This window comes from Chiloscyllium punctatum, chromosome 39 (assembly GCF_047496795.1).
Source record: "Chiloscyllium punctatum isolate Juve2018m chromosome 39, sChiPun1.3, whole genome shotgun sequence".
Classification (NCBI taxonomy): domain Eukaryota; kingdom Metazoa; phylum Chordata; class Chondrichthyes; order Orectolobiformes; family Hemiscylliidae; genus Chiloscyllium; species Chiloscyllium punctatum.
Genome location: NC_092777.1, coordinates 20,172,340 through 20,186,918, shown reverse-complemented (window position 1 = coordinate 20,186,918; position 14,579 = coordinate 20,172,340). Strand labels below are relative to the sequence as shown.

At 42.0% G+C, this 14,579-nt stretch overlaps 1 protein-coding gene across 13 annotated transcripts in view; it reads right to left on the bottom strand.

The window, feature by feature from the left end:
- LOC140463855 (putative uncharacterized protein MYH16) overlaps window positions 1-12,137 on the bottom strand; it is a 290,113-nt gene extending 277,976 nt beyond the window's left edge. For 6 of the 13 annotated variants that reach the window (XM_072558267.1, XM_072558271.1, XM_072558275.1 and 3 more), the window contains exon 1: window positions 11,950-12,135. In XM_072558267.1, coding sequence (XP_072414368.1) covers window positions 11,950-12,033 — 84 coding nt within the window. In that variant the 5' untranslated portion in view covers window positions 12,034-12,135. Of the gene's footprint in view, window positions 1-11,949 lie in introns of all 13 variants that reach the window. The other 7 variants (XM_072558264.1, XM_072558265.1, XM_072558263.1 and 4 more) reach the window with 3 other exon arrangements.
- Window positions 12,138-14,579: the final 2,442 nt, after the last annotated feature.

The window sequence follows — 14,579 nt, the reverse complement described above, 5'->3', positions numbered from 1 at the left end:
CCGCCTTGGGACCCTGCAACCACACAGGATCAATGTGATTTCACCAGTTTCCTCACTTCCCCTCCCCCCATCTTATCCCAGTCCCAAGCCTCCAACCGGACATTGTCCTCTGGACCGGTTCTACCTGTCCATCTTCCTTCCTTCCCACCCATCTGCTCCACCCTCCCCTCCGACCTATCACTTTCCACCTGCACCTCCATCTCCCTTATCACATTCCCAGCTATGTTCCTTCCAGTCCCACCCCATCCCCTCCCATTTATCTTTCAGCTCCCCCCCCCCCCCCCCCACCTCAGCCCACAGGTCACTTTCCTGATGAAGGGTTTATGCCCGAAATCTCGATTCTCCTGCTTCTTAGATGCTGTCTGATCTGCTGTGCTTTTCCAGCACCACACTCTCGACTCTGACAACCTCTAGTTTCAATCTCCAAGTAACCATGCTCTGAACTCCCTACAGTCCTAGGGAATCTGGCGAGCTGGACGGCTGGAACAGATCTTTCCCATGAAGTGCTAATGAGCTGACACATGGATTGAAACAATTCAACTAATTGAGAGTTTGCGTGGATGAGCCAGAACTTGCCTTTTGGATATTGAGTCATTGAGTAAAAGAAAAGGGGAGGAAACTAAGTGGGGGGAAGGAAACTAAATGTGGGGGGGTGGGGTACAGTGCGAATTGTTTTGAATGTGTTTCACTTTCTCCTTAGAGTTAGAAATCAATGGCATTTCCATTGAAATGATATCATAATGGTATATGATGCTGACATGGTGGCTCAGTGCTTTGCCTCATAGCGCCAGGGACCTGGGTTTGATTCCACTCTCGGACGACTGTCTATGTGGAGTTTGCATGTTCTCCTCGTGCCTGTGTGGGTTTCCTTCGGGTGCTCCCAGTTCTTCCCAAAGTCCAATGACGCGCAGGCTGGGTCGATTGACCATAGGAAATGTGGGGTTATAAGGATGGGGGGTCTCGGTGCAATGCTCTTTGGAGGATCAGTGTGGACTCGAAAGACCGAATGGCCCTCTTCCACACTATAAGAGGTAAAAATACATAAACAAGCTTGCATTTCAAGAAGCTTGCCTTTGGTGTAAAGAAGATAAGGCAAGGAAATTGTTGGGACCAAATGAGGAAGAATGAATCAACTCCCCTCTTTTCAAACTCTTGACTTGGCTGCAAGCATTTGTTTTAGCGCAAGGTTATACTTCACCCCAATTTAAATGGAGTTAACTCGTTTCTACTGTAGCGGTTCTGCAATAGAGAAACGGAGGATGTAACATTGAACACAGGCTGGGAACTCTGTCTCTCCCTCTCAAGAGGAGAAAGTGCCTGGGGACAATATAGATGAAAAAGAAACAGCAATTCATCGACAGATCAATAGATAAATGCAATATTCCCTACTGCGGATTGTCGCAAACTAAGCAGTCCGTGGTCTCAGGTTAAATCCTAACGCCTCAAGTGACTCTAAACTATATATTCGGTTATTTTCCTTTTTGTATTGGACATTATCCCCTTTTAAACTTTGTATGTTTGTTTGTGAACAGTGTTCTCCATAATGAGTGTGTGAAGGCCAAATGCTTAACATCATGTGTTTATTATTTTTCTCATGGGTTAATTGGCAGATAAAAGACTTCCTCATTTTCTTCCCTTGAAATTTTTGTGATTAACCTCAACTGCAGGAGTTCCTTCTCAATTCAGTCCTAAATCCCCCTAATTTTGAGGATATGATCTCTTCGCCTTGTTCCACCTGCCAATAGAAACATCTCTATGTCAATCTTATTTCAAAAATTGAATTCAGTACTTCAATAGCCTGAAATTTTACTGTTGTGGCCTTATTTTTCAGTATTCGTGAAAAACACCTTATGCGACCAAAAAGGCAAGTAACTGCAGGTATCTCTTGGAAGCTGAAATGCTCTACTATAAGAAAATTTGCAGTATACTGAACCGCATTATAATAAACTTCAAACATTTGTAGAAGTTCCAGCATAGTGACAGACCATTCCAATCAACTGGTTTAAATCAGTATTTATATTCCACTCAAACCTCCTGCTACTTTATTCACCTTAGATGTCCCGTTTGTTTTTCTATTCCTTTCTCCCACATGTGCTTATCCAGCTTCCTGCTAATGTATCAAATATATGCAGAATATCCTCCCGTCACCTCAAGCTCAAACAACTCATTGTTACTTAAAAGTCACTACAGTGTATGGCTTTAGTTCAAAGAACTGTATACTCATGTTGATTCACCAATCTTTGAGCTTGAATCTATAAGACAATGCATATTTTTTAGGGGGGGAAAAAAATCAAAGACATTTATGTTATTCTTTCCAGTATATGATTAAATGTCTACAGAATAAAAATACATTTTCTATATTACTTTCAAAATGTGGTGGTGGAAACACCTCCTCTATACTTGCTAATTAGTTCAATGTACACATCGTCTAACTTTTCCATGTCCAGCAATAATTACACTTTAGGTACAGCATTGTGTGTTTGTGTGTGTTTTTACTAACTGGGAAGTGGAGGGAAGTAAGACAAGTTTGAAGTGTTTATTTAACAGCAACAGTTTGTAGTAGCAGTGGACAGTAATGACACATAGGGAGACCAAGTGGCTTTCCTTCCCTCTGAGGAACAATTTTCAGCAAGTCACTGCATCAAATATCAGCATCATTTTACCACTAACAGTTGGTTCAAGAAGTCCAAGAGATACAGTTAAGTTTGAACTTCCTCATGTAGAGAAGAATGAGAGATTTAATTGAGATATACAAGATGCTTAAGGGAATTGACAAGTAGACAGAGTACAGAAGTTTCTCCTTGTAGGGCAATCTAGAATGAGGCATCATCATTGTAGGCTAAGGAGTAGCAAATTTAGGGCAGAGATGAGGAGGAATTTCTTCTCTCAAAGGGTCATGAGTCCGTGGACTTCACTGTCCCAGAGTGCAGCGGACACCGGGACACTGAATAAAGTTAAGGAGGAGGTAGGCAGACTTTTAATTAGTAACAGGATTGAAAGGTTATGGACAGAGGGCAGGAAAGTGGAGATGAGGCTGAGATGGGATCATATTAAATGTGAGAGTATTAAATGGTGGAGCAGGCTCAAGGGGCTGAATTGCTCACTCCTGCTACTCGTTTTTATATCCTGGAAATTTTTCACCTTAATCTCATTTGTGTTTTATCCATTTTTAGCTGAGGATATTGTTGGCAAGATCAGCACGTATTGTTTATTTCTAAAAGTCCTTCAGAAGCTGTTGCTGAGCTGTCTTCTTCAAGCACAGTGATCCTTGTGGTGTAGGGACATCCTTGATGCTATCAGGAAGATAGTTTCAGGATTTTGATCCAATGATTGTGAACAAATAGCAACATTTTACCACCTCAGGATGGTTTGTTGACTTGGAGGGGATCTTGATGCTGGTGTGTCCATGCATCTGCTGCCCTTATCCCTGGAAGTGTCAGAGCTTGCAAGTTTGGAAGGTGCTATTGAAAGAGATTTGGTGAGCTGCTCCAGTGCATCTTGTAAATGCTACACACAGGTGTGGGTTGAGGAGAAAGTGAGTGCTTAAAATGATGGGCCGGGTGTTGACCAAGCAGGGTTGCTTTTTCTTGGATGGTGTTGAATTTGTTGCTGGAATTGCTGGTAATGCTGCTGCCAGGGCAGATCCCACACAGGAAGGAGTGGGACCAGGAAGGGTGGGATCACGGGAAATGGAACCATGCTCACTGCAGATGGTTGGAGGAGAAGTCAGGTGACTGCAAGGATGGGAAGAAAGGGGAAACCTGGATGTGAGGTCCAGACGAATTAGATTGGAGTCAGTGGACAGGGGTTTGAATATTGAGGAGCCAAGAGATCAGAAATAAGAGTTTGGAAAGTGAATTGCCGGTCATAGTTACTTGCCTTTCTCTGGCATAACTTCTGTACAGCTGGTTTCCCCAAGCACGCTCAGCAATGACACTGGTTGCCTCAGGGTCAATTAACGTTGCAGATACAAAAACATGGGTAAAAGATATCATAGCGTCATACAGTATGGAAACAGAACCTTTGGTCCAACCAGTCCATGCCGACCATAATCCCAAACTAAATTAGTTCACCTGCCTGAACTTGGTTCATAACCCTCCAAATATTTCTTATTCATGTAATTATCTAAATGCCTTTTAAACATTGTATCTGTACCCACATCCACCATTTCCTATAAAGGTTCATTCCACACATGAACCACTCTGAGTAAAAACATTGCCCCTCATGTCTTTTTTAAATCTTTCCCCCTCACCTTAAAATATGTCCCCCAGTCCTGAAATTACTTACCAGAGGGAAAAAAAATACCTGCCATTCACCTTATCTACATCCTTCATGATTTTATAAACCTCCATATGGTCACCTCTTAACCTCTTATGCTGCAGTTAAAATGTCCCAGCCTATCCAACCCCACCTTATAACTCAGACCCTCCATTACTGGCAACGTTCTGGTAAATCTTTTCTGTACACACTCCAGCTTAATAACATCCTTCCTATAGCAGGGCAACTAGAACTGGACACAGTACTCCAGAAGAGGCCTCATGAATGGCCTGTACAACCTCAACATGACAGCTTAACTTTACTCCTCAAAGGCCTGAGCAATGAAGGAGAGTATGCTAAACAACTTCTTAATCACCCAAGTATACATGATGTAAACTTCAACACATGACCCAACGCCCTAATTTTAATTGTATCAGCCTTCCCTTTTTTTAAAATGTCTTTTGCTCATTTCATTCAATTTTGCACATCCAAGCACCTGAGACATGTGCCTACATTTTACCCATCATTTTGAAAATTTAGAATGTTGCCGAGAGCCTCCAATTATTAATGAATGTGCTTCCATTTAAGAACAAAATGAATGGAACTCAATTTTTAAAAATTCCTGAAGGGTGTTTGAAGAGCATTCAAGTTCCTTGAAGTTCTTCCATATTGCAAATTGGCACCAAAGTCCTGTGTGAGTGACATGAGCACATATTTTTACACTTGAAGTCTTCCACCACTCCAATTAGATTGACAGGGGAGGATATTCAGAAGATGGAGTTGACATTTGTACTGCTGATCATATTAGTCAAGGCAATTAATCGGTGGTGATTGCTGATCCCTAAAGGCCTGTTGTGAACCAACAGCCCTGCAGTGCTGTAACCAACACCTTAAAATGGGTTTTAGTAATAATATGCATTTGCTAACGGACCAGCAAGGGACAAGCATAGACTTGCTACTTGCATGAGATGTGAATCACTTTTGAGAAGCTGAAATACAAATTGGATTTAAGGCCTCACATTCTTCATACATGACTTCATCTTCAATACTATATTATTAGCCATTTTGGAAAGCTGACAATCCAAACAAAAATGGATTAGACCAAGTTATATAAGAAATCATGTCAAAACACAGAAGTTTCTGCATAATCAGACTTCCCTGTTCTGTTTAACGAAAGAATTTTCTCCATTTCATGCCTTTTTTCGTCCCTTCTCTTGTTAAGTTGTGCACAGCAGAATTCCACAAGTAATGCCAAATCAGAGTTTACCCAAATGGTCAATCTTTGAGCATGAGTCTGGTCAGAGAATCCCTGATTTTTAACCAATAGGAATGGGGTGAACAAGAATGCAGGGGGAGAAGGAGGAGATTAAGTGGTGGCTAGGCGGATGTGTACTGGACACAACATGGGCAACTGGATGGATCAAAATCCTTGCTGACATGTGCTCCACCTTCCCCATACAGACTGTTGACACTCCATCACCACTTCCTGAACAGCAACTAAGGCATGAGTCACTTGCTATTCCTACATATTAAGAATATTAGTTTTTTTTAATAAGCCTATATCCTCCCACTCTGCACCCCTACATCACCAACTCTGGTTCAAAGTTGATCATGTGACACCTTCAAATGTCAATGCATTTACCAACTAATGGTCAAGTCCTAATAAAATCAACATGCAGCAGATGCTGGAGATCTGAAATAAAAACAAAAATTGCTGGCAAAATTCGACAGGTCTGACAGCATTTGTGGAATGAGAACAGAGTTAACTTTTCAAGCCCAGTGTGTCTCTATATGGTCTTGATGCGTTAACTCTGTTTCTCTATCTGAAGATGCTGTCAGTCCTGTAAAGGTCAAATCCTCTTTGCTCGAATATTTTCAATTGCAGCATTGAGCCAGTAGTTGTTGGTATCAAGTTCCAAGAGTCAGGAGACTGCCATGAGCAGGGCAAGAGAGAAAGGGGAGGATAGAGAAATGGGAAAACTGAAAGAGGGCTTTGAATCTGATGAGACGGAAGAGCTTAAATGTGGGGAGAGCGTAGGAAGAGAAGAGGAACTTTGATTCACTGAAATTGTCCCAATAACCAATAGTAACATGATAATATTCAGATTTTGTTCATGACCAATAATAATATCCACTCAGTATAATACCAATGCCCCAATAGTCTAATTATAATCCATAGACATTTCGACTTATAAGCTAGAGACCAAAGTAATATTCTGGGAACCTCTGGGAACCACCACATCAGATGTTGGAATTTGAATTCAATTTTAAAGATCTGGAATTAAAAGTCTAATAAAGACCATGAAATCACTGTTGTGGTTCACTAATGTCCCTTAGGGAAGAACCAGGCTGTCTATACCTGGTCTGGCCAATCTGTGACTCCAGACCCATCGCAATGTGGCCAACTCTTAACTGCCCTCTGAAATGGCCTAGCAAGCTACTCAGTCGTATCACACATTAAACAGGAAAGAAGAATGAAACTGGGTGGATCACCTTGCATCGACCTAGTCACTGGAAATGACAATGGCACACACAGCCCTTTTGACCATGCAAAATTCTCCTGACTAATTTCTGGGGTGAGAGCCAAAATTGGGAGACCTGTTTCACAGACTAGTCAAGCAACAGTCATACTCATAGAATCATACTTTACAGACAATGTCCCAGACACCACCATCATCATTCTTGGATATGTCCTGTCACATCAGCAGACCCTGAGAGATGGTGGCACAGTGGGATACTGAGGGAGTTGCCCCAGGAGTCCTCAACATTGACTCTGGACTCCATGACACCTTGTGGCTTCAAGACAAACATGAGCAAGGAAACCTCATGCTGATTATCATGCAACACATCACCTCGGCTAATGAATCAGTACTCCACCAGGTTAACAACACTGAGGGTGGAAAGGACACAGAATATAGTCTGAGTGGGGGATTTCAGTGCTATTGCTGAGTAATGAGGGTGAGTAATGAGGGTATCAATAAGAGGGAAGAACAAACTTCACCTTGTCCTCACCAGCCTGCCAGCTTCAGGTGCATCTGCCCATGAAAGTAGTGGTAAGAGTGAGTGCCATGCAGTCCTTGTGGAGATGTAGTCCTTACATTGAAGATAATGTTGTGTGGCACAATCACCATGGGAGATAGGACAGACTTCAAACAGATTTAGAAACTCAAGACTGGACATCCATGAGGCATCGTGGGCCATCTGCAGCAGCCAAATTGTATCCCAACACAATTTACAATCCCATTGCCCAAGGTATCAAGCCAGAGGAATCATTCCTGGTTCAATGGAGAGTGCAGGGGGGCACAACAGGAGCAGTACCAGGCATACCTAAAACTGAGATGTCAACCTGCTAAGCTACAAACAGGACTATGTAACAAGCAACGTAACAAATCAACAACCAATGGATCAGCTCTGCAGTCCTGCCACATCCACTCATGAACAGTGCTGGAGTATTGAACGAGTCACTGGAGGAGGAGTTTCCACAAATGCCCCCATCCTCAAGGAAGGAAGAGCCTAACACATTCAGGCTGAAGCGTTCACATCAACCTTCAGCCAGCTGTACCCTCTGAGTACATAATTAATCTTTACCTCCTCAAGAGGTTCTGACAATCACATGGAGCTGTCTTCAACCAATTTAATTCACTCCATGTCAGATCAAGAATCTGCTGTGGACACTAGATAGTTAAAAGGTTATGGGTCCTGCCAACATTCCAGCAATAGTACTGAAGGTTTGTGCTCCAAAAGGTTAATGTGCCCCTAACCAAGCTGGTCCATGAAAGCTACAACACTGGCATCAACCTGACACCGTGGAAAATTGCCGAAGTATATCCTTAACACAAAAAGCAGGACAAATCCAACCTAATCAATTACTGCCACATTAGTGTCCTCTTGATTATCAGTAAACCGATGAAAGGTGACATCAATAATACACTGGAACCTCTCAGCCAGTGACCTCATTGCAGTCTTAGTTTGAACATGGGCAAGAAAGCTTAATTCCACAGGTGAGAGTGACTACCATTATCATCGAGGCTATATTTGACTGGGTGCAGCATCAAGGAGCCTGACCTAAACTGGAGTCAATGGGACTTGGAGGACACTTTCCACAAATTGTAATCATACCTGGCCTGAAGGAAGATAATTTTGGTTATTGGAAGTCAGTCATCTCAAACTCCAGGACATTTCTGCAGGAGTTCCTCAGGGTACTGTCCTAGATCCAAACATCTCCAGCTGCTTTATCAATGACGTTCCCTCCATCATAAGGCCAGATATGAGGATGTTCACTCATGGATGCACATTATTCAGCACCATTTGTGAATCCCCAAATACTGAAGCAGTCCATATCCAAATGCAGCAAGACCTGGACAATATGAAGGCGTGGGCTGATACATGGCAAGCATGGTTAGTGACACATAAGTCCCATGCAATAATTATTGCCAATGAGAAAGAATCTAACTATTATCCCTTGACATTCAATGGCATTACCATCACTGAATTGCCAGGCTTAACATCATAGGGCCTACCATTAACCAGAAACTGAACTGGACTAACCATACTTGACTGTAAAAACAGGATAATAGCTAGGAATTCTGCAGCAAGTAATTCATTTCCTGATTCCCAAAAGTCTGTCCATCATCCCCAAGGTACAAATCAGGGATTCGATGGAAGACTCTCCACTTGTCTGGATGAGCGCAGCTCCAGCACCATTCAAGAAGCTTGACAACATTCGGAAAAAGCAGCTCCCCTGATTGGCACAACATGGACAACCACTCAGTCACACCTTCACTGAAGTGTAGCAGTACCTATCATCTACAAGATGCACTGCATAAATATGCCAAGGCTCCAGGGAGAGCAATTTTTAAATGCACAACCACTTCTATATTGAAAGATAAGGTAAGCAAATATATGAGAACAACACCACCCGCAATTCCCCTCCAAATCACTCACCATCGTGACTTGGAAAGAGGTCATTGTTCCTTCAGTCTTGCTGGGTTAAAATTCTGGAATCCCCCCTTTAGAGCATTGTGGGTCCACCTACACCACATGGACTGCATGGGTTCAAGAAGGTAGCTCAACACCAGTTTCTGAAAGGCAACCAGGGATAGTCTGGCCCAGAGGCCAATGGAAGTGTATGGTCAGCTCCTGAGTTTACTCTGGACAAACTGCCTTGTAATCTAGTTTAAACCCAGGATATCAATCCTGAACTGAGAACCTCAGCTGGAGCTGATTTCTCTCAGGTTGAAACTAGGTAGCACAGGCTGACCTAAACCAATCCAAAAGATTGCCTAAAGGCCAATGGGTTCCATGTTTGAGTCACTTCTTACAGAACATATTCTCTCAACCTCAGCTCAGTGCCAACAATTCAAAACCACATCTTAGGTCTGCATTCAACAGAGAATGTTCATAGAGCAATAAAGATTATACTGTAAGAAGAGGTTATTTGGCTCTTGCTACCTGTGCTAACAGATTCTTATGTAACTCAAATCTCTCCTCTTGCCCTTCCACCATCCTGCAATATTCTTCTTTTTCAATCGATACACTTCTCTCTGCCTCCATGACCACTTGTCCTGAAGCATCCCAGGATGTAAAAGATTGCCATTATTTTCTTATGGTAAATCAGGAATGGACAATAAATGCTGACCTAGCCAGCAACACCCACAACCTGTGAGTGGTTACCAAATAGTTCAAAAACCTTCTTTCTCCACATTCCCTTATCTTTTGGAGGAAAAACTCCTCAATCTCTGATCCTCTATTCCTGAATTCCAATTACCATCCCTTTTATATCCTCAGCACTTATTTCTCCCTTTCTCAGTCTCAATCCCCTTCTCTCTGGTCCGTGATCCCTACTGGCTTCATACATCCACCCATCTCATCCCTCTCTTGCTCTGTCTCAAAACCCTCAGCCTCACAGTAAGAAGCTGTAGCTTTCTTGTGATGAGATGGCATGGGGCATGGTAGTTTGTGGCGTGGGGTCGGGAAGAGGTTGAAATATGCAAAGGAGGTGCCTTTGGGGCAGAAACTGGTTACATCATGGAATAAGGCTCAGGTGAGGGGCTGACACTATGGGAGGAAGTAAGGTTCTAAGTTCTCCTACATTGCTTGCAATCATGCTTGGATGATTCTGATCCCATTCCAAACAACCAAAGGACAAAACAAGCAGGGTACAAGGTTGGGGGGAGGGAATTTAATAAGTCTAGGCTCATGCCTTATAAATATTAAATAAGAATAAATTATAAATATTATAAATATTGGAAAGCTGATCTGAAACTAAGAAGGGCTAGTTTCACAAACGTAATATGGTAGAAAACCTACAATCACCTGTACTCCCAACTGCCTCACATAGATTGCTGCCTACATTAGAGACTGTTTACGTAAACCAGTCACGCTGTAATTACACCCTTCCCACCTGCTATGAAGTATACCTTTTCAACTATCCTTCTTACTATTGCTCAGTCTGTACCGTGAAGACATTCCTGTCAATGAAGTCAATTTGTCTTCAAGAAGAATTGAGGTATTATACAGGATGGGATACGAGATGTAAAAAGTGATTGAGTTTCACCTGTATGGCCTAGCTCTTGTTATTATTCTCTGTCTGATACCCTTTTTACTTGAAGACTACATTTGGCTTTTACATTTCAAGTGCAATGTAGAATTGGTAGAAAGGTCAGCTGGTAAGCATGACAAGAGGAACTACCTGGTTTTTGAAAAAATTCAACGTGCAAACTACACAATCTTGTGCAGAAGAAACATGCATCCTTATACATATATGAATGACCAAAATTTACATGGATTGTTGTGAGCTGTCAAGTTAATATTGAGGTCAGGTATAGCTCAGTAGTTACACTCTCATTTCCCATCCTGAAGGCAACTGGATCTGACCCCACTCCAGGGAGTGAAACATACAATTGGCTTCAGTGTAATACTTAGGGGTCACTGCACTATCAGAGGAGCCACCTTTTGAATAAAGCATTAAACTGTCCTATCAGGAGGATGCAAGCTATCTCATGGCACAATGTGAAGAGCAGATGAGTATTCCCTGGCCAATGTTTTCCTCAACCAATTCCACTGAAACATGTGATTCTTCATATTGACCTTCATGGGAGCTTACTATGTACAAATTTACTCTCATATTTCCAACATTACAACTATAGCTATTTTTCAAATGTACTTTCATTAACTATAAAACACTTTTGGCCTTTCTAAAAAAGGAATTGTTCTGTATAAATATACATTTTTACTCTTTTCAGTGTAAAACATTAAAAATATATTGCATGTAAGATTAACTATGGACATTTATACTTTAACTTTTAATCAACATCATTAAAAACCCTTCACGAAAAGCACAATGTGGACAAATTCTATTTTAGTCCAAGCTTGCATCTTCACCTTGATATTATTTTGCATAAATCAAATATCAGTTGCTGCAATACAGGTAAACATCATTATAAGTATACACTTTTAAATGAAGCTTTTCAGTAAAAGTTTATCTTTTGATAAAACTGACAGAACCAATGATAGAAGTCAGCTGTCAGTCCATGCATTACAAGATAATATAAAGAGTCAGAGTTGCACTTAAATCAACACAAAACATTGCCAATTTAAGCTGAGTAGTAAAAGCACTATGCTGTCTCTTTAACCATGTATAAACTAAGGACAGCTTCCAAAGTGAGATTAAGGATGGCATTTCTGTCTTACATGTGCTAGAGGCTTGACTTGAACACTAATAGTTGGACGATACTGACGAAAATCTGTTTTGATCACACAAACTTTCCTCTCCATTCTCCCAGCCTCTCATCCCGCCATCACTCAGGCATCAAGAGGAAGCGTGTGAGACCAGCACTGGCAGCTTGCTGTTACCTGACCCTTCAGAAGTACTGAGAGAGAAGGGTGAGCGAGAGACAGAACGAGAGGGAGGGGGGAGGGTGAATCACTGAAAAAAAACTAAAGCTTCAGCCAAGCCCTAAAGCTAAATTGAAGTGGAGAAAATCTCCCTCTGCTTTATAGCATAAAGAAACCCCGCCTGCAAGAAACCAGCCAGCTCAGGCATTCAGTTCCTCTCTTATCTGATCAAGGAAGCTCAGTTGTATTAGCTAAGCAGCAGGCTGACATTTGCAGACACACATTCTGTACCATATTTACACTTCCAGAGATTGGAGCATGAGAGCACTCCACAGTGACCAGTATAACCCTTTCAGCTTCAAACCTTTTTGCTCTAACCCTGACTGGGACAGAGAGGGAAAGGTTCACCGGCTATTTCACAACAAGTTTTGCCTCACAAAGGGTTACAAACAAGACTGCAAGGAAGGAGCTCAGTGCTCTCACAGGGCTGCTGGATGGCTGTGGGCTGTTAGCTGGCTGCCAGAAAGTGTGAATCAAGAAAAAAATTAGGAGTATATTGAATTGTTGCCAATATCTCCCCTTTTAAAAGGCTGATTTAAAAGAATAGTCCTTATCACAATGGGTGACCCAGCCAAATCTACACACATTCAATTACAGACAATTTAAAATACTTGATCTCAATTAATCATAATTCTTGTTACTTATTTCCACATGGCCACACCTAGCTAGAAGTGTCCTTTGTTCCCTTTTTTTATATTAGATACACAAGCCAAGAACTTACAGTATGTGATCTTGATGTAATGGATTTTATGTTACAATGGTGATGACATTTCATGACAATGGCAATACTGTGCTTTGGGATGTCCTGAGAATAGGATGTCCATAAGACCATATTTTTCAGTCTCTCCAAATCAATGCTTTATGTGTACTGTAGGTCTTCAATATACTGCTTTGCTCATACTTCTTCTGTTTTGGTTTCTTGCACATCCCAGCTTTCCTTCCCTTCATTAGTAACTGTGCCTGCTTCATCGGCAAATATTGACCACTTCCTCTGCTTTCTATACTTTCTCACCCTCCTTTTGAGTTCCTCTTTAAAGCCTGGTTTTTGACAAAACTTCATCATCTATCCTAATATCTATGATTTGGTGCCACATCTTGTCCAATAACTCTCATGTGAAGCAGTTTAAGGAGAATTACACACGTAACCCAGGAACATGCCATTTGGCCCAGTGAATCCATGCCAGTATTTGTGCTCCACTTGAGCCTCTTTCCATATTTCCTCATCTATATCTTTGCTTGCAATCTTTTATTGTGTTTTTTCTCATAGTCTCACCGAGCTTCAGCATAAGTACAATTAGTCGATTAACTTCAACCACTCCCTATAATAAGGAGTTCCATATCATCACCATAAGATGTTCTTTCTACATTTCCCTTGACTATCTTACATTGATGGCCTCTCGATTTGCTGTTTCTCAAATGTGGATATTCCTTTTAATACAGTCAAAGAATCATACAACACAGAGACAGGCCCTTTGGTCCAACCAATCCATGCTCAACATAGTCCCAAACTAAACTAGCCTCACCAGCCTGCTCCTGGCTCATATCCCTGATAAACCTTTCCTATTCATGTACTTCTCTATTTTCAAAAATTGAGAAGGGTCCTATAAGTGACCTAACTGTCCATCCCTTTCTGATAGATATAGCATCACAGTTCATGTATCATCCTTGAAAATCTTTGTTGCTCCCTTTCCAATGCTTTCTTATCCTCTACACAGTATGGTAACAAGAGGTCTTGAGGCTGAATGGGTAACACCCCTGCCTATAGAATCATGGAGTCCCTATCATGTGGAAGCAGGCCATTTGACCCATCATATCCACACCAACCTTCCAAACAGCAGCACACCCAGACCCACCTCCCTACCCCATCCCTGTATTTCCCATGGCTAATCCACCTAGCCTGCGCATCCTTGGACACTATGGATAATTTTTCATGGCCAATCCACCCAACCCCCACATCTTTGGACTGTGGGAGGAAACCAGAGCACCACGCAGAGACAAGAAAAATGTGCATACGCCACACTGTCGCCGGAGGCTGGAATCAAACCCAGCTCCCTGGCACTGTGAGGCAGCAGTGTTAACCACTGTGCCACTGTACCATACCACCCTTCTAAGGCAGGAGCTGTGGAATGAAGTCTCACTCAGGGCTTGATGGCCAAGGAAGGTGAGTTCAACATGAGGCCAATCAGGGTTGAGTTCCAAAGCGTAAATCTCTTATAAATTCGCCAATGGGAGTTGGTAAAATCTGGACGGTTTCCTGGTCAGAGATTGGAGTCACATCATCACACTCCATAGTCCTAACTACAACATACATATAAAAGGTGGGTGTTGCTATGGTAACTCAGAATCCTAGGGAAGTAGGTGGGTTCAGATGGCTGATGTAGATCACATTGGTTCTGAAACCACAGGGCTAGATACCTGTTGTAGTT